A 22,909-nucleotide genomic window follows, 5' to 3' on the forward strand; every position below is an offset into this window, starting at 1 on the left:
ATAGTATACATGTACATATGGATAACACTTCTGTCGAAAAAAATGTTAATCCAAAATACTGCATTAGGATGATCTCCCTAACACTCTAAACTTTACAACACAGCGCCGGAAACGTCGTGCCTGGCTAATGTCTGGTGCAGGGTCACCACCCACTCTGAGACGCAAGGTTCGACCACCTTCCCAACCCCCATCACAACCTCAGTCGCGTCCTTGCTCGCCTGCACAATCCTCATGCTCGCCCCCTACCACCTGCCCCCCTTCACAGGCAGCCTCTCCCCAGTCTGTAGAGGAAGAATTTCCCGTGGCATCGCAGCCCTCTGAGGAAGTGTGTCCAATGTGCAAGATGAAGGGTAAGTTGTGATTATTTGCTCTTATTATGGAAATATTAAGTTTAGTATTTTAAAATGAGGTTTTCACAAATGTAAAAATATGTAATGCACGTCTGTGCTGATAAATCCTTTAAAGTCCATTGTTTCATTTTCAACAGGAGCAGATGTGCAGTGTGACGGATGTGGCGTGATATATCATGGACCTTGTGTAGATCTGGGAGACACCGAACCACCCCCTTGTTGGCTCTGCCTAACCTGCGAGCAGCTGGGGCTCCGTGCTTCAACCAACAGCGACCCACAGTACCATAGCAGGCGTAGAGGTAAGTCCAGGTAATGACTGGTCGTTTCCTCTTCCTTGCTGTTTTGTCTGTAGTCTACCTTAATATTTATCACATTTCTGAAGCAACAACCATGAGGTAAGAGAAATTTGTACTTCATATGTTATGCAAAGGGCGAAATTAGAATTTAAAAAATTTGAAAGCTTTTTTTTTCTGTAATTTCAGAAATGTGGGAAATATTTTTTCAACCAATTAAATTAGAAAATACCCATTATGTTACTAAATGTGAAGTAAGTAATATAGTAATTCACTTCCTTTCCTCTCTTCACCTCTCTCCTTTTCCTGCCCTTCACCTGCACCATGTCTGTGTATATACCCCTTTTCTGCTGAGAAGGCTTTTGAGTTTTTAAATTTGTATTTCTTTTATGATCATTATATGTACATATAGTCACTGCAAAATGCCCTGGACCTATACTAAATTTTTGACTTGGTTCAGGAAAGTACCTGTCTTTTAGGACATCTTGGCATCCTGCTAGGGGAGTCTAAAGACCAGTAAGAAGAGGTATTAGACATTCAGTGTTATATCTAAGACATGAGATTTATGCAAGGTAACCTACATTATTTAAGATGTGAAGTAGTTTTCTTTCCATTTTCTTTGTAAACTCTATATTCCCTTGTTCATACATATTAATTGAAGAAGTGGCCAGGATCTTGGTTTGAAGGCATGGGAATGCATCAGTTAGTGTTGTTTGTCCAGGGTCCTGCATAGTTAAGTCATGCATAACCTTTTGATGTTCCCAGTTGTTTCCAAGCACAAATCCTTTAGTGTCAGCCTTGCAAGATATTTAGGGCTACAGATAAGTTGCACTGCTGCATGTAAGCCATTCTTGATTGACTTAATTTATAGGAGTAGATAGGCTTTGGCCAATTTAAGGACTCAGTAAAAATCCTGTTGAAAGCTGTTTACAAGCATTCTCAAGCCACTCAGTGAAGTTGAGATGCCCTTCCACAGCATACTGATATGCTGAGCCTATACTTCTATCGTCAAACTTTTTTATTTGGGAATACTGAAATGGTGCAATTGGCAATCATTTTTTTCTTTCTTTTCTTTTCAGTTCTTTTCTTTTCTTTTCTTGTCTTTTCTTTTCTTTTTGAAGGGATGTCAAGATAGGTCAGGGTTAGGTCCAAAGAATTTAGTGTGACTATATGTGATCTTATGTTATTTTCATGCATTTAGTTTCTTTATATATCTTACTTTACACTTATGCACAGATGTACTTTTACACCAAAAACTTTTGACATTGGCTTTATTTACTTTTAGGGATGGTTTATTCTGTGAAGGTCTGGAAAAGTGTTTTTTAGCTCCTGATATATTTTAGCGGATTTGTTGATTGTGAGAAAATTAAATGGATGATGATAATTTTTTCCCAGACTGACTAGTTTTAGATTTTTGAAAACTAAGAAAATGAAACTAAGAGTGCAGTTCATATGTGGCCTTTACCTGCATTGATAGGACACATTTAATTCTGAGGTATTGTAGTAAGGCTCAATATCTTGATTACCAACATCAATGACCCATGTTTTTTCTTTTGATTCAATTGAACACACTGTTTAGAATATCATTTTCTGTTACTCTCCTCATTTCTCCTCTGTAAACTGTTTAACTCGAGGAAGAAGAGGGAATTTCCTTTTGAAAATATGTTATTAGTATGGCTTTTGCTGCCATGTTCATATGCACATGGACATGTGCCTGTGCACACACACACACACACTCACTCACTCACATATACATATACATATACATATACATATACATATACATATACATATATATAGCTATACACAGAAGTACATTTTCAGCTTTAAAAAAAAAAAAAAATCCGTTGTAACTTACTATTATAATTCTTGTATGTGTGTGAATATTGCGTACAGTTGTTTTATTTTATTGTGTTAGTAATGGTTTTCTTTTCTCAGTAGACAGTTGCATTAGATTTTATGTATTATGGATTATAGAAAGTTATATTTTATCAGTTACTTTATGTAATAGTTTCCACCTCTTTCCTTCTCCCTCTCTCTCTCTCTCTCTCTCTCTCTCTCTCTCTCTCTCTCTCTCTCTCTCTCTCTCTCTCTCTCTCTCTCTCTCTCTCTCTCTCTCTCTCTCTCTCTCTCACTCTCACTCTCATATCACAAGGTAGACCTAATACTTGTGACTTTCCCCAATAGAGGCACTGGAGATCCGCGAACGTCTTCTGCGTCAGCGTGCCGAGCTCACAATCTCTAAACTGCAGTTGGAAGAGAGGAAAAGGCACTTAGCACTGGCACTGCAGGTATATATTAACACTGTAGTTTGTTAACTTCTTGCATCTGATGACTCTCCTATACATATCATGACTATAAGCCAGAGTGTTCCTTTGCTCAATCACATCAATGTACTGGATCATATGCATATTTTGTCCTACCTTAAGCTGGAGTACTGGCTTGTAGGATTCATTGGTTCAGGAAGATTTCTAATGAGACATATGTTCTGTCCTCTGCCCGAGAGATATTTGACTAGTAACCCTCTAGTTTCCTTGCAAGTCATGACATAATTTTATTTGGCAATCTTGTAGTGAAAGGGTCAAGTTGCTCAAATTTGGATATTGCTTTCTTCTTTGGTAATCAGCTTCTGTTTGGCTTTGAGTGTGAATTTCTCATGTGTTGTCTTTGCTTATGATGGAGGATCTATAATTTCATAATACCATTATCCTTCATGTTTAATTTTTTTTTACTTTTTTGAAAGTCAGTCTTATAGATATAATGTAGTTTTATCTTTGTTATATAGTCTATTTGTACATTGTAGGCCCAGTGCTCAGAGAGAGAAAAGTTGCAGCACAAGGAGGAGGAGGTACGGGAAGCCATCCATCAGTTGCAAAACTTTATCTACACATTCCAGCAACCTGAACCACCACATGTTAGCACTTCAAGCCAAGCAAGTTCTCCAGCAGCAACATCTCCAGTTGCAACTTCTCATCAGCCTCTGAGAACTGGTGTCACTGCATCACCGCCACCCAATGCAGGACAGAAAATAGATCATGTGACCAATGTAAGGTCTCCATCACCCAGTTCCTATCCGCTTGACTGCAGTCAAGCTGCTTCATCTTCACCTAACTCACCCACCAATACCCTCAAGTGGTCTGAAACATCATCAACACCTTCCCCCTCACCCAGTGATATTACTCCTCAACTTTTCTTGCCTGGACTTACCATAACCAGGACTTCTTCCCCTGGCCAGTCCTCTCAGGCATCATCTTTAAATCACAGCTCTTCCAAAAGCATTGTACCTAGTTTGACTATATCCCGTACATCCCCTCCAAGCCCAAAATCCAACTTCCTCTCTAGCTTAACTATATCTCAGTCACAAAGGAGTCAGGTAAATCCTCAGCCATACGTGTCGGTTCACACCACCTATGCTTCATCGTCACCCACTCGGCCTTCTTCAAATACATCATCTCCAGGTCATCAGTCATCTGCGTCTTTCTACCCAGGAATTATTGTTTCACCGTCATGCTCGCCAAAGCCAAGTATTTCCATTTCCCCTATATATAATACTGGGGGCAGGAGTAAAACAAAACACATACCACATACACAGAGGGCATCAGCGACAGTCCATGGTAAAAAACAGCGGTCTGAAGCTAGACTGCGTGCTGCTCTTACTCACCAGAATGAAGCAGATATACACTCTCAACCAACTGACTTGTCGTCACCATCTCACTCCAGAAAAAATGGTATCCCAGGAATTAGAAGAGGAGAAAATGATGCAATGGCAGCCTCTTTGTGATAAACGTTATTTTATTCATTGATGTCTTTCACATATCTTCCAATAATACAGTGTATTAATTAAATGTGTGAAATTACTGTGATTCTCAGTTGATCTTTAAATGACCAATTATAGAAATATTTATATCCCATTGAATGGGTTTTGTAATTCCCAATCAAATCATGTGCAATATGTTGTGCTTTATCTATATTTGAATATATGATCCGTCAAATGATATCAGGTATTTTAAAAATGCATTGGAAATTAATGTGTTCAACTCATTTAATATTGAAACTGATGCCACTTAACTACTTTGAATGAAGTTATAGTAGATACTGAGTGCAAGGAAGTATTTGAAGGATAATGAAAAGATGCAGAATATAGGTATAAATTTCATTTTTATCATTATCACTGTACTACAAACACTGAGCTGCTGCCCAGACTTTCAGAGGTTTAACAATAGGCTATTAATAAAAACAATCTTTGCATGAGTTTGCACTTAATTTCTAAATACTTTTTCTTTAATGCTGAAATATTGCATTTAAGTTTCAAATTTTGCAGTTCTTAGGAAAAAAATCATGTTTAAGTAAAATACAGTACAGTCATATGTATGTGTCATACATTAGCCTCCATCCATAGTCTCAAAAAATTACGAATGATTCTGTAAAATGAAAATATTTTATAATGAAATTTACTTTTTATTATAGGTGCAGTGTGAAATAAGATACAGTAAAGCACTAGGATACGGTAACTAAAAGTACCTGCAAACAGCAAACTAAAGGTTCTTGATATACATTTTACTTGATAAGCTTTAGCATTATGTATGACCTCAATTATGATTTTCTATACTGCTGTAGAGTTTCACATTGAAGAAATCTTTATGGGTATAATTTTTCTCTGCAGAGCTCTTTTATTTCCTACATATGCTACAGATACTCAAATATAATTTTCTACACTCTTCTCTAAGTGAATATATATCTAGCAGTATTCATGCTTATATTCAAAGTTAAATGTCTGATATTTTATGTGCACATCATTTTTCTGTATTTGTAATTAGAAAATGTCATTATAAAGAGTTTATAGAGAGAAATTAACATTAGATTGAATACATTTTTATAGATGGTTTTAGAGATTTCCTGCTATTAATCAGCTGAAATACATGCTACTTCTACGATATGATTGTTACTTTTTTGGTATGTTTGTACCCATGTACAAAAACTTGAAGGACTAAACCATTATGATGTAATTAATGAGTTCAATTTTGGTTTGTTTAAGGAATCCTCAACGTTTTAAACTTTTGCCGTCCATTAGCGACAAATAAAAGAAAATGAACTCATTTCTGATTATTATTGCAGTACCATTCACTGAATCTTTTGTTTTACAGGGCATAACCATGTTACATACTGAGAGGAATGAATATATTTTTTTGAAGTGTGTAAAATGTATAAATGTGGATCGGCTGAGTGCATTTATTCTTTTGGAAAAAGTGGTGCCTACATGTTTGTGTAAGTGTGAATGTGGGTATATGTAATATGTGCATGTACAGTTGCTCCCAAAAGTATATTTAAAATAAGTGTTGTAGAGTCTGAAACAATAGAAAAATTTTATCATTTGCCTACCATTTTACTGCCACCACACACGTGTCAAATAACATCATCCAGTGCTTCAGATTGTACAGCACATTGTTTTAAATATACTTTTAAGATATGTCTATGTACAGTATATACTTGTTTACAAGTCTTGGCATTAGAAAAAAGAGAATTTTATTCTTGTGTTAATGGGTCATTCTCTTAAATGAACTGATAAATCTAATTTATTTTGATCAAGAAAATGGATGATGTTAAATGCCAGGTATTTTGTTCCTCAATATTAGACACAAATTTCAATGCCAAAAAGTAGAATTTCATGTGTTAATGTGCGTGTATATGTCTGTTTGTCTGTCTGTCTGTCTTAATGTGCACATACAGTATAATGTATGCTGACCTAAACAAATAATTGTGTGTGATACAGAATGAAATACTTGTAAAAAGTTTATTGATATGAAAATATTTAATACTACATTCAATTAATACCAACTTTGTATATGAATTGTATACTCAAAATGATGCCAGTTATCATATCAACACATATTTGCTATAGACTTCATTGACAATACCCTGATTTGTATATGGTGATAATTTTTAATAAATCTTCATTATGAAAGTTATTTTTTCCAGTCTGTATTTCAAATTGTATACCATGAATGATGTAGATAAAAGGAAATTCACAGCTCAATATGTGTTTTGTTAATATACTGGCAACCATTACATGTTACAAAGATTCTTATTTTATATCAGGCATTGTGTATAATCAAATTTGAACATCATATTTGTGGCCCTTCCAAGTTATGCAGTCCTATAATTGAAATAGAAAAGAGTGGTAATTAATGTATCCCTCTGTTTTATCCTCATTTCCTCGGATTTGTGGTGAACCTGTATATTCTTCAAGAACTGTCAGTGGAAAATGAATGTATATTTGTTACCAAGTCAGCTGTCATTACAAAGTTTTATACCTTCTCAAGCCAACAATATTATGTTTTTTGCTCAAGCAGCTTTGGTGAGAATCATGTCTTTGTAATATATATATATATACATAAAGACTTTTTCATTTTTTGTAATGTGAAATATCTGTTGATGTTTGTAATAGTTGAAAGATAAAAAAATGTTACCTGAAAAGGTGAGTTTTTATTTATTCTTTGGATGTGGTTCTAGATGATACATTGTTTGTTATTCAAATTATAGATATTGAATATTTTTTCTATAATTTGAGGGGGGGGAAAAAAAGAACAAATTATATATATATATATATATATATATATATATATATATGTATATATATATATATATATATATACATATATATATATATATTATATATATATATATATATATATATATACATATATAATATATATATTATATATATATATATATATATATATATATATATATATATATATATATATATATAATATATATAAATCCCCCCCCCCCTTCAATTTACTATTTCTGATTCTAACCTGTACTCTTTACCGTTATTTTGTTTTTCTTCTGACTGATTCTAACTTTTACTTTCTTCCCTTACTTTTTCTATTATGGATTCTAGCTTCTACTTTCTTCCTGTATATCCCTATTAGTGATTTTAACTTGTAATATTTTCCCTTGTCTCTCTTTCGGATTACTAGAAAAAAAATATTAACTTCCCTTGCCCCTCCCCTCCTTGCCCATTTTCTCCTGGTCATAATATTAAGTAAGGAATGACAGTGATATTATTAAAATTATTATTACAATTATTATAAATTTTTTGCCATGTCATCTGCATTAGGCCCCTTAAGAACTGGATCTAGTTAATATTAGGTCGTACTTTTATAAATCTAGATGAACTGTATTCAGTGCAATTAATTTAGAAAGGTTTGAATGAGAATGAATATCTTCACAGTGCAAGAGACATATTTGATCAGTTTTGCAAAGATACATGTATTTCTGACGAAGATATAATTGAAATTGGTCAAATACGTCTCTTGTATTGTGAAGATATTCATTGTCATTCATACCTTTTCTATCTTTTCTAAAATTTTTAAAGTAGTTTTGTTTCTGCTAGTAAAAGTTGCTTGTCAAACATTGTGTACCGGCAGTTTTTTTACATTTTTATACTATTGGGCTGCTGTCTGCACTTCTGTTATGTCTGCTGAAATTTATTGAAAGGACTGAATATTAATATTTCTGCCCGTCACATGTCAATAATATTAAAAGTGAAATCTGGGACATTTTGCAAGTAAGTGCTTGTTAGTTATTCTTACCATTTTTACATATACGGAATCGTATTTTGACATCGAATGGGCATTAGTTAGTCTTGGCAAATTCTACAAACCTTTGATTCAAATCTTTTTAATTAATATATTTTTTTATATTTGAAGTTCATTTTCCATGTGTATGGAAGGAATTGGTCTGATAGTCTCTGAACTATCCATTTCCAATAATACTTTGCATGGGCTGGATTCTGATAATGACCGTCTTTGTAGGTATTATTTATTATTAGTATTTTCATTAATTCTTATTTAGTATTATTATTATTAATTTATTATTTTTGTTATTATTTTATTTATTATTATTTTTTTTTTTTACAATAGGATTACTTGAATTCATCCTGTCAATAGTTGTATATTATAATTTTCTTATTAAAAAATTATGCCATTTCTTTGGTGATTCATAATCTTAACCATTTTTGCTTCAGCAAAGTTTGTGCTCCCTATTAATATTGCAAAATTTTGGGAGATTACAAGGCATAATATAATTGTAATTTTCCAGGAAACAATAATTTTAATAGTACCACAAAGTGTAAACTTGTACAAATTTCAGTGGGTATGTGACTTATTCCAAATGTTTAGAATAAATCTTATTAGATTTGCAAGATTGAATATTAATTTTTGTGTTCTATATTACATAATATATAGTTTTAAGTCTTGACAGAAAAAAATAGAGGATACAGAGTGTGATGCAAACCTTCATGGGATATGCATTAAGTTTGGAAAGCATTGCTCTAAATCATCAGATTAGAGGTAAGTTTCATGGACTTTAATAGTCAAGAAGAAATTCTTGACCCAGATTTTTCTTTGTCATTATTTTGGCAAGCTTCAGATGTAAGTTTTCATTTCTTTATACCTATTGTTGTTTAGTCTCTTACAGCAGTTAGACCACATTAGAGCTGTGGAGATGGGAATGGTAGTGCTCTTATAAAAAAGGGTTTTAGTGTCTCATTGTCCTGATTTAGTTCACTTTGAGTGTACTTTTAACATTTTTATTTCATAGTTCTTGACACTTCTTATAGGTCAGATACAATGACAATTACCAAAGACAGAAATTTATTCCAAAAATTGTAAATTAAATCTTAGGCCAGCATTTTTAAGTTTTTCACAAGACAAGTATGATTTGAAGGGGAATATTTTAGATTTGATGTTCATTTAATAAAGCCCCAGCTATATTATGTATCAACTTTGATAACTTCCACATATATCAGCTGTTAACAGGTACAGAAGTCAATAATGTCATAGAGGTTTATGAATCTTTTCAGGTAGATGATTGTAGAGTTAGTTACTGCCTATTCATCTAGATGGGGCCTAATAGTAGATGCAATATTGTGCATATAAGTGGAGTAAGAGGGCAAGTCAGAAGTACTTTGGTTCAAGGTGTTATTTTTTATAAAATGGAACCGTCTGTTCTGATTCCTGCGAGTCTGCCTGGGATATGTTATTGCGAAAGTTATATTTAGGGGAAACTTATGCCAGGAGATTGTGAGGAAAATTGACTTCAAATTTTGGGGTAGAGGAAAATAATTGGTCATTTCACCATCTGTAATGTATACAAAAACACTCTTCCTTGTTGATACATTGGAAGAAAAACCCACAATACAAAAACTAGATTTATTGAAAAAGACATTTTCATTTTCAATAAATCTAGTTTTTGTATTGTTTTTTTCTTCCATCGTCTCTAATGAGAAGATATACATTATTGTTATCATTTTAAAGCATTGGAAGTATAGACTATTGGTCCAAAAATAGTTTTGCTGGGGTCAACGAGTGCAGCACTAGGGTTCAAAAGGTACACGGGAAAGGGGCACTTAAAATTATAATTACCCCATTGATGGCCAAACAAATCGAGATGATTGAGTGCAACCCGTGATCTTTTTAAGAGGGCTATATGTGGCAGTATTTGAAAAAAATAAGTAGAATGTAGTTAATGTTTTTTCTAGGTTTACCCTTTATAGTCTGCACCCAAATATTGAAAATCGTCAGAATTGTCGTCTTTGTCCGGATTAAGTAAATCAGGAATAAAAGTATATGAATTATATGTAATTATCCATTTAGTCTCATTCCAGTACTTATCAGTACAATGTTAGTATGTATTTTGACCTGTTTAACCCTCAAGTTTGAAATGTTGTAAATTAGGTTATGACAATAAGATTACTTCCATGAAATAAGTGTTCTACAGGTCAACTTATTAAAATGACAATATTGTAACTATCCCCCCAAAAAATGAGGTTACGAAGATGAACGTCAATATTTGTCGAAGAGTAAAAAAATTGACAGAATTTTGGTCATCTATATAAAAACACCTTTAACAAAAGTACGTTCTGACTTAACCACCTCACTTCAAAATCATGGGGCGTGACACCCATATAAGGCCTGACGGGCACAGATAGAGATGACAAACTATTTGGTAAACAAGCAGTTTTCTCGTGTGAACAGGTCTTAATATAACTTGCATATTATCCTCCAAAATCTGCTTGAAAAGGTGCTCATGCTTACATCAGCTTTGTTACTAAGAAATCTCATGATCTCATTTTGAGAAAGTGAAGTACTGAATAATAGTGGATTAATGGTTAATGGTTAAAAGCAAGATAAATGTGCTAGACATCTAAGGGCATTTTAGCACTATAGTTAATTTTTAGGGAAGGGTGGTTGAGTTAGTGATTAGTTGTCTAAGCTGGGCAAAGGAATTGGTGAGTGAAAGGGTTAGGGTTGGGTGTGGTAAGGAGTTAGATTAGATGAAGGATATGTATGCGTTTGAGGAAAGAGAATAGGTTGTTGAAGCAGAAAGTGTGGGATTCTGTAAGGATGTCTGATAGGTTGGGAGGTCGGTGAAGGGAGGTGGTGGGGGAAAGCAGAGGTACGGGTTGTTTCAAAACGTGGGCACGCAATAGGATGTGGGGAAATTAAAAGGGGGGAACATTACATAAGGAACATAAGGGTGGATAAGATTGTGACATCAGATAGGAGTGTGTTAGAATAGTAAGGTCAGCTGTGGAGAGGAAGCGCTCTACAGATCAGCCTCGGGAGTTTGTGATAGAATCACTCCAAAGAGTGTGGCAGCAGTTAAAGTCGCCAACTATGAGGAAAGGTGGTTGAAGTTGGGAAATTAGATTTTCAGAAGCAACAAAGTCAATGGGGTGGGAAGGGGAGAAGAAGACTGAAATCACTGTGATCCAACGATGAAGGAAGATACGAATAACGGGTGCAAGGGACTTTGGTTTGAAAGGGGGGTTGTGACATAAGGTGTTTTCTGATTGATAAGTATGGACGAGACATAAATGGAATGTGGGGAAGAGACAAAATGATAATTGGGGATTGGTATTGGAGGATGTGTAAGAAAGGTCTCTTGAAGGCATACAATAGAGGGGTTATAAGAGGAAAGGATATGACGAAGGTCAGGTCTGTGGGAGCGGAAACCGCGAATATTCCAATGAAGGGTAGTTATACTTAAGTGATATAGATTGTAGTACGTGTTGGAGATTTTGAGGGGGAAGCAGCTAGATGGGCTGTGTTGGGAGGGGTTAGGAGGATAGGGTGTAGGGGGGGATATCGTTAGGAGGATGAATATCAGCAGTTACTTGGAGTGTGGAAGGAGCAGGAGTTGTAAGATTTGGAGGTTGAGTGTCAGTTTTCATTAAGTAATCTTGAATATTTTCAATAGTTTCTTCTGAGGAGTTGGTTTGGGGGAGTTTTGGGGGATAAAGGATATCTTGTGAGGGGGGGAAGAGAGGACTGGTGTCTCAAGCAAAATGGGGAAAGGAAGTGGGAGGTTGATGTGTGGTTAGGGGAAGAAAGGGGGGGAAACGTTTGTTCTGTCTGTTAAAGGTAGTGCGAGGGGGGAGAGGGAAAGGTGTTGGGGTTGTATTGGTGATTAGTATTCTGTAGTAGAGATTGGATGTCTGGATTTAGGATGGCAAAAGAGTTTGACTGAAGAAGGTAGGAGGTAGAAGAGGGGAGTTAGATGTAGGGGGGGGGGTAGGAGAATTGGTAGAATGAGCAGTATTACTGGGAGTAAGGAGTAAGAGAGAAACCACGTCGACTGCTTCCTGTCTGGCTTCACGTAGTGCGAGTCCAAGTTTGGAAAATTTAGAGTTTTCTACCTCAGACTCAAATTTGTAGGTGGGACAGCCCTAAAAATACATTATGGGGGCCGCCATAGTTGGCACATGTGCGTGATTGTGCAGAGCAGTTAGATCGGGTATGGCCAGGTTGGGCACATAGTGGGGGATCAGGCTGTGGAACGGCAATGTTTGGCTGGGTTCCTAGACGCCAACAATTTTGGCACTGACGTGGAGGAGGTTGGTATGGACGAACAGGGAGGGATTCTCCTCCTATGTAGACGTTAAAGGGAAGGTCATGTCTACGGAAGGTAATTTTGCTATGGGAGTGGGTTTCTTCGATAAAACCCCTGGGGGAATGGGAGTAGCATTGTACTGATGTTGCTTCATATCTGTGAGACAGGCAAGTAGGTCTTCTCCACAATCTGACCAATCTTTGTCATAGATTGGGCAATTTGCTGAGGAGATTGGAAACTGTTCCGATGCAAGTATTGAGGGTTGGGTGGGGTTCTGCAAGGATGGGGTTACCATATAGGGCAGTTATTTTGTAATACATAGCTTGGTTTTTGGATGTTACTGTGACAGACCCGGGAGCGGTCGGGTCGGTACGGAAAAGAGACTTTTACCTACTTGTTTTTGGAGACATTGTTGGAAAAGAAGGGTGTTGTCAGAGTAGGGAGCTGTGGGGGGATCACGAAAAATTCGGTCCATTTGGCTACGCTAAAGAGAGTATTCAAAATTGTTGTAGAGATAGAGGTAGTAGAAGGGCGGGGGCGTGACGAAGATGGAGTAGTGTTGAGGGAGGTATGTTATGGAGAGGTGGGCAATAAGGCTGTAAGGTATTATAAGGGAGGATGGGGTGGTTGATGTTGGAGGTTATGGGGGTAGAGGTGTTGAAGTTGAGCTTGCTGGGAAAGTGGAAATGTTCCTTAAGGGTTGATTGTTGGCTACTGTACTAGTAGGCATTGATGAGGGGGTAGTTATTGCAGTGTTCGGAGCCATGGTCAAAGGAGAGCCTGGGGTCAGGGAATCGGGGGGTTTACTCGTTGGGGCTATTTGATAAAGGGGCAAGCCTCATTGCCCCTAATAGTGGGGATATGTTTTCATTACTGGCCATGGTAAGCCTGGATTATGTTGGGAATAAAAACAGGCTAGGTAAGGGCTAGGTAACTAAATCAGGGGAATACCGTGCCCATGGCTCCCTCAGGCCGTTCAGGACTGGCACAAAGTCAGCCTTTCATCCTTTCAGCACGGCTCTCACACTTAGATGGGGGTACAGAAGGGTTTGGTGAGGGACAGAAAAAGAAAAGTGGGGAAAGGGAAAAAAGGGACCATGCAAAATTAGTTGAGTCGAGGGCTGAGTACCAAGGTTAGGGAGTTCCTCATCATTGGGTCCCAGTCTCCGTCTCCTAAGCCCCCCCCCACGACAACAACGGGCAAGGGATTGGGGGGGGGGGGTAATAGTGGATTAGTACCTCTAGATTGATGGATTGAAAAAAATCTTTCGCGTCTACCTCTAAGAGCAATAGCCGCGTATTCAAAATAAAGCGATAGGGGGGCTTTGGGGGACCCAGATGAGTTTTTTTTCGTTCAGTATGGCGAGGTTTATTGATCCCCAGAATGGTCAGTGGTCAAGACAAATGTGCCAGATATCAAAGGTCACACAGCATTATAGCAAAGTAGTGTGGCGAAAAGGGTAAATACGAGTTAACGATTATGGTAATTAGGCAGAAAAAAAGGAAAAGGAATTAGGGAGAAGAAAAGACTGCAAAATTAGTTGAGGCAAGGGATGAGGACCTAGGTAGGGGTGATCCCCTACATTGAGCGTCAGTCCCCGTCTCCTATGCCACCCCCACTCCCTTCCCCACGACAAGTGAGTAAGGGATTGGAGGGATACTTTTTATTCGCAAATCAATTGAATCTATTTGCACTGCAATATTCTTCCATTATCATTATAGCTTGACCACCTATCTTTATTATAGCCTCCGGGTTAGTACAGTGGTAACGTGTCGGCCTCTCATCCGAGGGGTCGGCGCTTCGCGCCCCGCCCAGGCGCGAGAAGTTGCAATTGTCGCCCGGAGGTTACTGCTGTGGCTGGGTACCACGGCGGATAAGGATTAGGTTCAGCCGAGTCAGCACCAGCTGACACGTGAGCGAGTCGGCATTAGTCGACACAAGCCGGGCTCCCCTCATGGCATAGCCCGGGCAAGGCTAAGCTTCGCATATCGGACGTATCCTTACCTATCTTTATATAAGTTAAATAATTTTGTACTCTGCTCGAGGATTGTTCTTTATACTTAAATATCTTGCTTTTTTTTTTCTACCTGGCGTTTGCGCCTAGAAAAAGTGAAAAAGCCTCGAGGATATTTACAAAACTAACAGCATTTCAACACTCAATGCACCTGCATTTCCAAGTTGAGAGGAGTGAGTGAGGAAGATGAGCACTAGGGTGAGGGGGAAAAGGAATGGCGTGTGTAAGGGTGGGAAAATAGGGATAAGCATGGTTAGTAATGCTTAATGCTTTGAAACAAGATACCCATTAAAGTTCATATAGCACTATGGGGTTTAAAGTTCTCTATTAAAACAAGGTCGAAATTTCAACGGTCATGGTATTACAAGATAGTATGGTACTTGAGGGGTACTTGAGGGGTAGGAGGTGAATGGGCAATACAAGGGGGAAGGATTTGATAAAATCGGAGGGTATTAAGGAATGAGGAGGGAAAATAGATTGTAAACTGAAAATTGTAGGGGATTCGGTGTGGATATATCCTACAGGTTGGGGTAAGGTTTGCAGGGAAAAATGTAGCACTATAGGAAGGTATCGCATCGGAAGGAGTAAAAAGGGGGTCGAGTTAATGACTAGGCGTTATACGTCAGTCGCACAACAGGATGAGGTCACCAAATATTTGGTGAAGGTTCATTCTTAAGTTGCTTGGGAGAGCACTCCGTTTCCGCTGCAGGCATTCATGGTTGCACAACTTGCATCAATACAAAGGATACTAATAAAACGATCATGAAGATCATACGGTCTTATTGAGAATTCAAACATGAAATGCAATTAGGAAATCGATCCACTGACAACGCAATTACTTTAAAATCCGAATCCTTATGAAATTTTCGTTACATCGGAATGTGGCAAGCGAAGTTGATGCAAAATTTGTGCAGTTTACATTCATGAATCAATATTAACATTTATAATACACGAAGCAAGTACAGGGCAACCAGAAACTGGTTTACTTCATGGTAATGTTTGTGATAATGCTGAAAAGGATTAAGAATACCAATGTCGTTTTCTGTATTATTTATATAAATTTACATTATCACTGGAATTCTGTACAACAGAAGTTACTCCAGATTCTCGGAGTACCCCTAAAATATTGTTTTGCCATAGTCTAAGAACACGACCTCTTGGCCCTTACTTCGCAACAAAGAACATGGATATTTCTTTCCAGAGCTCTGTACACGTTAAAATACCCCACAATTAGATTTCCTCCTTAGCTGGCCTGGGCAGCCAACTGTTCTGCCTTTGCTACGACATCCTCAATACTTCCTTGCATGTAGAAGGCAGCTTCAGGGAGGTCATCGTACTTGCCAGCCAGAATTTCCTTGAAGCTCTGCAAATAGGAACAACGAGTTGTAAAGCAGCACAAAAACTTAACGAGCATCTTATTTCAATGACCTTACAATTTTAAACGCCGAGGTAGCAGTGCTAGACTTACCATGATGGTATCGGGCAGGGAAACGAACTTGCCAGAGTAGCCAGTGAACACCTCGGCCACCTGGAAAGGCTGAGACAGGAACTTCTGGATCTTACGTGCACGGGCGACAGTAAGCTTGTCCTCCTCAGACAATTCATCCATACCCAAGATAGCGATAATATCCTGGAGTGACTTGTGATCCTGTAAAAACAAACCGTCTGTTATATTCCAATTTTACAAACATCCTAAATACAAGTGGTTAGTTGCAGGGATTCCAATGTGAATTTAACATTCCGAAGCTGCCTTTATTGTCAAGGAAAAATAATGATCAAGAAATCTACATACCTGAAGAATCTTCTGCACACTACGGGCAACGTTGTAGTGTTCGTGTCCGATGATGTTGGCATCCATGATACGGGAGATGGAATCAAGAGGATCCACAGCAGGGTAAATACCCAACTCGGCAATACCACGAGACAACACAGTAGTAGCGTCCAAGTGAGCGAAGGTGGTGGCTGGGGCAGGATCAGTCAAGTCATCAGCAGGCACGTAGATGGCCTGCACAGAGGTAATTGATCCCTTCTTGGTGGTGGTAATTCTTTCCTGCATGCTACCCATGTCAGTGGCCAGAGTAGGCTGGTAACCTACAGCGGATGGGATACGACCTAGCAGGGCAGATACTTCAGAACCAGCTTGTGTGAAGCGGAAAATGTTGTCAATGAAGAGCAGCACATCCTGACCTTCCTGGTCACGGAAGTATTCGGCGACAGTCAGACCAGTCAGGGCAACACGGGCACGGGCACCTGGGGGCTCATTCATCTGACCGTACACGAGAGATACCTTGGAGGTGTCATCCTTCAGAGAGATGACACCAGACTCAATCATCTCGTGGTACAGATCATTGCCCTCACGGGTACGCTCTCCCACACCAGCAAATACAGAGTAACCACCGTGAGCCTTGGCAACGTTGTTAATCAGTTCCATGATAAGTACAGTCTTTCCTACACCAGCACCACCGAACAGACCTGCAAGGAGATAGGGGCAACATCAGGTCAACATTGTAATTACTATTCATTCTTAAAGTGTTAGGTAAAAATCTCCTCTTGGAGTACAATTACTATTCATTCCTGAAGTTTTATTAAGGTTTCAATAATTTATATTTACCAATCTTTCCTCCCTTGGAGTATGGGGCCAAGAGGTCGACCACCTTGATACCAGTTACAAGAATCTCCTGCTCGACAGACATCTCAACAAAGTCAGGAGCCTCAGCGTGGATAGCAGAGAAGTGTTCAGTGGGAATGGGGCCACGTTCATCGATGGGCTCGCCTGAAAATGAGAAATCAAATTTAAGATTTTCTGAAACCATCTATGATCAGATTTACTAATGCTAACCAATCTCATACACTAAACAATTTGTGATAATGAATTGGGTAAGTTCAAAAACAATTGCATAGTAAATTAGGTAATAATGTTTAGATTTCACCTATTGTAATGAAACTTTCTACTTACCAATCACATTGATAATGCGGCCAAGAGTGCCAGGGCCAACAGGGATGGAGATGGGGCTTCCAGTATCAACCACAGCATTACCACGGATGAGACCCTCAGTACCATCCATAGCAATGGTGCGGACAGTGTTCTCCCCTGCAAGAGAAAATTAGCAGATCTAAGTATACAACATAAAGGTCAAATTACCACAAGACACCATGATTGACAAATTTCAGTCTTGACAAACCCATGGCAAAAAAAAAAAAATGTCATTGTGGAAAGAGGGCTCATAATGTAAACCACACTAAAAATCGACTTTAGCACTCACTGGGCTCACGAGATCTAACTTTGAAAATCCTACTTACCGAGATGCTGAGCAACCTCAAGCACCAGCCTTGGGGAGCGGTTAGCAACCTCAAGGGCATTGAGAATAGGAGGGAGCTCTCCATCAAACTGGACGTCCACCACAGCACCAATGACAGCCACTACACTACCATTGGCCACACCAGTCTGGGTGGCAGCCTCAGCCTTGGCAGCATAGTTGCGCTCTGGAAAGAGGCAGATTCACAGGTTTAATTATACAGGTTAATATCTTAACATTAAGAAAAATTCAGGAGCTTCATTATCAGCATAATACATATGCCACGCAAAACCTTATCAATCATCACTTGCAGCATAAAACTAAATACAAGTACTATGTCCAAGTCATTAAGATATCAATTTACACTAAAGTTTAGCCATTAAAATGATGTTCAGACTCACAATTTACAAACTTTCTCAACCTATATAGGTTGGTCTACTGTCCTATACATGCAAGGCAACTTTGTCATAAAACAGTTTATATCGACACCTGTAATTACAAATGTAGACAAGAGTGTCATTATCAGTACCGTTAGTGCATTTGGTTACCCATTCCATGTGCACAGCACTCAGGAGCAAGCCTTTACAGTGGGGATGAAATGACAACATACTAGAAAACAAACCTGTCCATGTCTTATAACCTATAAAGTTTAGTATCACAAGTTATAACATACTAAAGTTTGTTTGCACAAGGCAACAACAGACAAATGCACAAGGTATGAAAGGGGAAATGGCAGGGTTCCAGTATGTAGTACATGTGCAACTTTTTAGGACTAGGCCCATAAAACCCTACTTACAGGGAGGCTGCTGCTCCCCACCCCCTCCAGGAAACAATGTTCACCATAATCTGACCAGCAAGATAGAGCCTGGCCAAGTCCGAGTTTTTTAAGGTAGAAAAACACTGTACTATCCAGCATTACTATCAGGGAAATTTCTATTTTTGCTATATTAAAACCAAATTTGATTCTTGGCCAGAATTTTTACTCCCATTTAAAAATTAAGGTACTAGTAACCAAGAATGATGCACCTCTAGAAACGAAGTCCCAAAACCAGGGTATCACGCAAACCCAAAATTTAAACCTAACCTTTCCATTTATTCACTAGACAGGAAGGGGAGGGGGGCAATTGTACCACCCCCACCCCCTTTATATGCACTTCATGTGAACTTACAGAAAATGAATATTTAAGTACTCTGATTGTATAAAGGCCTTGGGCATAGTCCTCGAGCCGTGATATTTAACAAAGTAACGAGAATACACTCTGCATATAAGGCCAGAGCAGTTGTGCCTACATTACCCATTACTATTTTTTATGTTCTAAAAGATGTGCATTGCTCTCGGTAACATTAACCAAAATTCATTAGAAGAAAAGCTTTCATTAATGCCTCCTTTCTCCACTATTCATGTAGACATATTTAACTTCCAACATTGTTAGGATAGTATATATCCCTGTACAACAGTCACAAGTACATGGGTCACAGTTGCCTGTGTTTTAAAAATCTTAGAATATGCGCTAAATTGCAAATCTTGTTGCCTCATTATTGATTGACTGCAATATTAAAAAATCAGAATTCTGAGGACAAGTTCAGATGTTAACTAATTACAATTCATAAATTTGCTTATTTGAGATGCAGCAAGAAGGTGCAACAGAGGGGGTAAAGAGGATGGCCAGCCTTTAATTCCGTCGAATGACCTTTTGCGCCGCTGACCCGCCGGCCCAAACATGGCGCCCGCGATCAGCTGATGAGGTGTTTATGGCCCGATTATGTCCACGATTAGGTCTTAAAACCCAGTGACATGACTTTTGACATGCTCTATAGTACGGGTAGTACCTTTCGGTTGCGTTTACCCGATCAAGCAGAGCGTTTTAGCTCCGAATTCGCCCAAAGTCTTGCGATCGGCCGGCCGCCATCACCAACCGGCGAGACCGGCGGACGGAGCCGAGAGATAGCGGAAGTTTTCCCCAAATTCCCACAACAACCAAACTTTTAAATAACTTACGGCAGGTGTAAAGCGCTGGGACAGTCTTGGAGCCTACATTCTGAAGGCCCTTGGAGACAACAGCAGGCTTCGCTGCCTTTAGGATGGTGGAGCAAGCGCGCTGTGCAGCTCCCAACATGATGCCTGGCGGAGGAGACTGAGAAGGGAGGGAGACGAGCGCCGGAGAAAGACCCGCTCGGGTTTTCTCGGCTCGCCTCGGCTCTCGTCGCCGCACGCCGCAATTTGGGCGACTTTGGTGCCTTTATTCGGGTTTGTATATCGTCACTAAGCCTTTATTTAGCATCGTAATAAGAAAATGATTCATCAATAGTACATTTTATATCTTTTTAATATCTCTTTTTGAAAATAAAGTTAAGAGAAATACAAGTAAAAAATGAATACTAGGAAGTAATAAATCAGCTGTTCCCGAGTAAGTTTCCAGCGTTCTGATTGGTCGACGACCGACAGGGCGGCCATGTTATTGAGAGAGCGCAGGCGCGTCTAAAGCAGACGACACACCGGCGAAATATTGTTGCGTTCGTGACGGAGCTTTTAGGTAAATAATTGAGAATAATTATCATAAACTAGGAGCATAAATGAAACTACAATAGTTTATTTTGCAGTACGAAAGTATCTCCATCATTGATTGAGTGTATATTGTATCTACATCTTTCGATTTCATTAAATACACCTGATTCATGATTTCCTAAAGGCACAGTGTATATCCTGTGATGTAATAAAAAACTGAGTTAGCAAACCGGCTTTAGAATAAGTTGTTAAGAAATTTGCCAGTGTAAATTAAACTTCCATTCCTGCAAACATCATGGCATAATTCTGATAGTTTTGTTATAAAATAATGCTCATTTTAATGCACTGTTCTTGTCTGCTGCTTATTCAGTGTTGTAGTTCTTTCACACTAAATAATGAATTCTTATTCAGTTTTAGTCTTGTTCTCATTCTGATAGTGGTAACTGTCGGTACTGATTTCAGTGTATTACTACTACAATGAATTTTATTATTGTTTTAAAAGTTTTCTATCTTAAAAGCTTTAATTATGGTATTTACAATTATCATTATTGTCTTATCCCTCTACACTCAAGTCCATTAGGCTCATTATACTCTCTGTTGAGCCAGAATGATTGTTCTGTCATTGTCTTAATCTTTACTAAAAAAGATCGTCTTTTTCATTATGAATCCACTACCTAACTTCAGTTACCCTCATCAGTATGGACAACACCCAAATGAGTTATGCCGGTCACTACCATCCTCTCCCTGCTTAATAATAAACAAAACCCTATCACCGTCTAAAATATAATCAGAACCCTTAATATCAAAAGAATAGCGAGAAAACAAGAAACTGTGAATACGAAAGTAAATGCGAAAGGGAAAGGGTGTTGCTGAAACGTGCCAACAGCACATGACTCTGGCCCCTACGTTGCCAAGAAGTTCGGAAGAGATGACGTTTAGCCGGCTGTGCGACTTTTATAACATAACCGGGGGTTTACTTCAATATTGAGTCAAATTCCATAGACGTTGAGCAACAGGGCAATTATTTTTGTTTTTATCTGATTCCTAGCTACATTTTTTTCGTAAGCCTTTGAACAGGTATTCTCCTTCAACTTATATAATTTGGATGTAACCAGTGCCTTGATCTGATAACGTATATATCATAAACACTATGCACTTAGTACACAAAACTTTGTAAGAGTTTATAATGCATAAAAACATATGAATATGAATATTAACATTAATTTCCATAGTGTTACTTGCTTGGTATCTGCAATTTAATATATTTTAATGGTAGAGGCATAATTCATACATTATTCTTCAACCCCAAAACCAATGTGATTTCTGGTCTGGGAAACAAGAGGCGAAGAAACGGGTTTCTGTATTCTAAAAGGAGATACTTAGTTGTCAGTGCAATATAGGTTGAAAATGGTTAATGATGAAAGAGGAAATAAATGTATTAGACATCAAAGGTCATAATGCACTGTAAGAAAGTATAGTTTCGTTAAGGGTAAAAGAGTTAATGGTTATATGTGCTACACGTCAAAAGTCTTATAGCATTTCAGGACATTATGGTATTGAAATGGGTAAAGAGGGGCGAGGGCAAAAATGAAGAAACAGGTCTGAACAGGAACCGCAAATATTTGTGTAGAAACTAATGAAACAATGAGTAATAAGGGTAAATGGGTGTCTTAAGAACTGGGGAATGAGACTAGGGATCGGGAGGAAGTATCGGGGAAGGGCACTGGTGGGCTAAAAGGGAGTCACGTGTGTATCCAGAAGGGAGCGGAGGTGAAGATGGAGCAGGATGGGATTGGGGTGTGTTGGGTAAGGAATGTTCAGAGTAATATACTTTAATTCTTTCAAACCCAAAATAAAATATTTGGATGGGAAGAAAGGTTTTCATCAAAATGTAATTTTAATTGAAGGCATTTGACATCGACATTCGAGTAGGGGAGAGCTCTTTAGATACTCATCCCATGTAAAAAACCTGAGGATGGAAATCCAGGTGGATTTCGAAACTGTAGTCTCATTTTCAATAAATCTAGTTTTTGTATTGTGGGTTTTTCTTTCATCCCATGTAAAGCAAACCATACTAGTTTTTAAAGTTTAAACTTTTGGCTGTGCAGTCTCCTTGTAAGAACTGACAAATTATTAGACTACTTTGGCTTTTACCATGATCAAAACTACGGCTGTAACTGCTCTCGTATACACTGACAGCACCTGTAGCAAGCGATCTTACTCCATCTATATCCATTGCATATCGATTTGCAGAACAGATGCAAAATGAACTAATGCCAAATGAGTAAATGCATTTGGCTCTCTCTTAAATGTTTAAGGCAAATCTACATTTTTTTTTACTCACTGGATTTTACTGCAGTTTTCATTAAAATAATATAAATGCAAGATAGTAAATTCAATTATGCCAACAAAATATTGTAAAATCAAGCAAGATTGTTTGCAATAAAATTCTTGTTCATATACTTTCAAGCTCAACCTGTTTGTGTATAGAATGATAAACAAGACTCAAATTTGTGGGGAACAGTGGTAAGGTCAAGGAAAACTGAAG

At 38.1% G+C, this 22,909-nt stretch overlaps 2 protein-coding genes across 2 annotated transcripts in view; one reads left to right on the forward strand and one right to left on the reverse strand.

Annotated features, from left to right (window-relative positions):
- LOC119596382 overlaps positions 1-5,739 on the forward strand; it is a 9,668-nt gene extending 3,929 nt beyond the window's left edge. The window contains exons 5-8 of the mRNA XM_037945597.1: positions 104-350; positions 488-649; positions 2,831-2,934; positions 3,447-5,739. Coding sequence (XP_037801525.1) covers positions 104-350; positions 488-649; positions 2,831-2,934; positions 3,447-4,424 — 1,491 coding nt within the window. The 3' untranslated portion in view covers positions 4,425-5,739. The remainder of the gene's footprint in view (positions 1-103; positions 351-487; positions 650-2,830; positions 2,935-3,446) is intronic.
- Positions 5,740-15,596: 9,857 nt separating this feature from the next.
- On the reverse strand, positions 15,597-20,056 carry LOC119596326 (ATP synthase subunit beta, mitochondrial). The gene is made up of 7 exons (XM_037945521.1): positions 19,855-20,056; positions 17,860-18,042; positions 17,516-17,650; positions 17,171-17,332; positions 16,352-17,031; positions 16,028-16,207; positions 15,597-15,922 (listed from the first exon to the last, which is right to left on the reverse strand). The coding sequence occupies exons 1-7, from the start codon at positions 19,970-19,972 to the stop codon at positions 15,803-15,805; spliced, it is 1,578 nt and encodes a 525-aa protein (XP_037801449.1). The 5' UTR covers positions 19,973-20,056; the 3' UTR covers positions 15,597-15,802.
- Positions 20,057-22,909: the final 2,853 nt, after the last annotated feature.

Source organism: Penaeus monodon, chromosome 37, assembly GCF_015228065.2.
Source record: "Penaeus monodon isolate SGIC_2016 chromosome 37, NSTDA_Pmon_1, whole genome shotgun sequence".
Taxonomy (NCBI): domain Eukaryota; kingdom Metazoa; phylum Arthropoda; class Malacostraca; order Decapoda; family Penaeidae; genus Penaeus; species Penaeus monodon.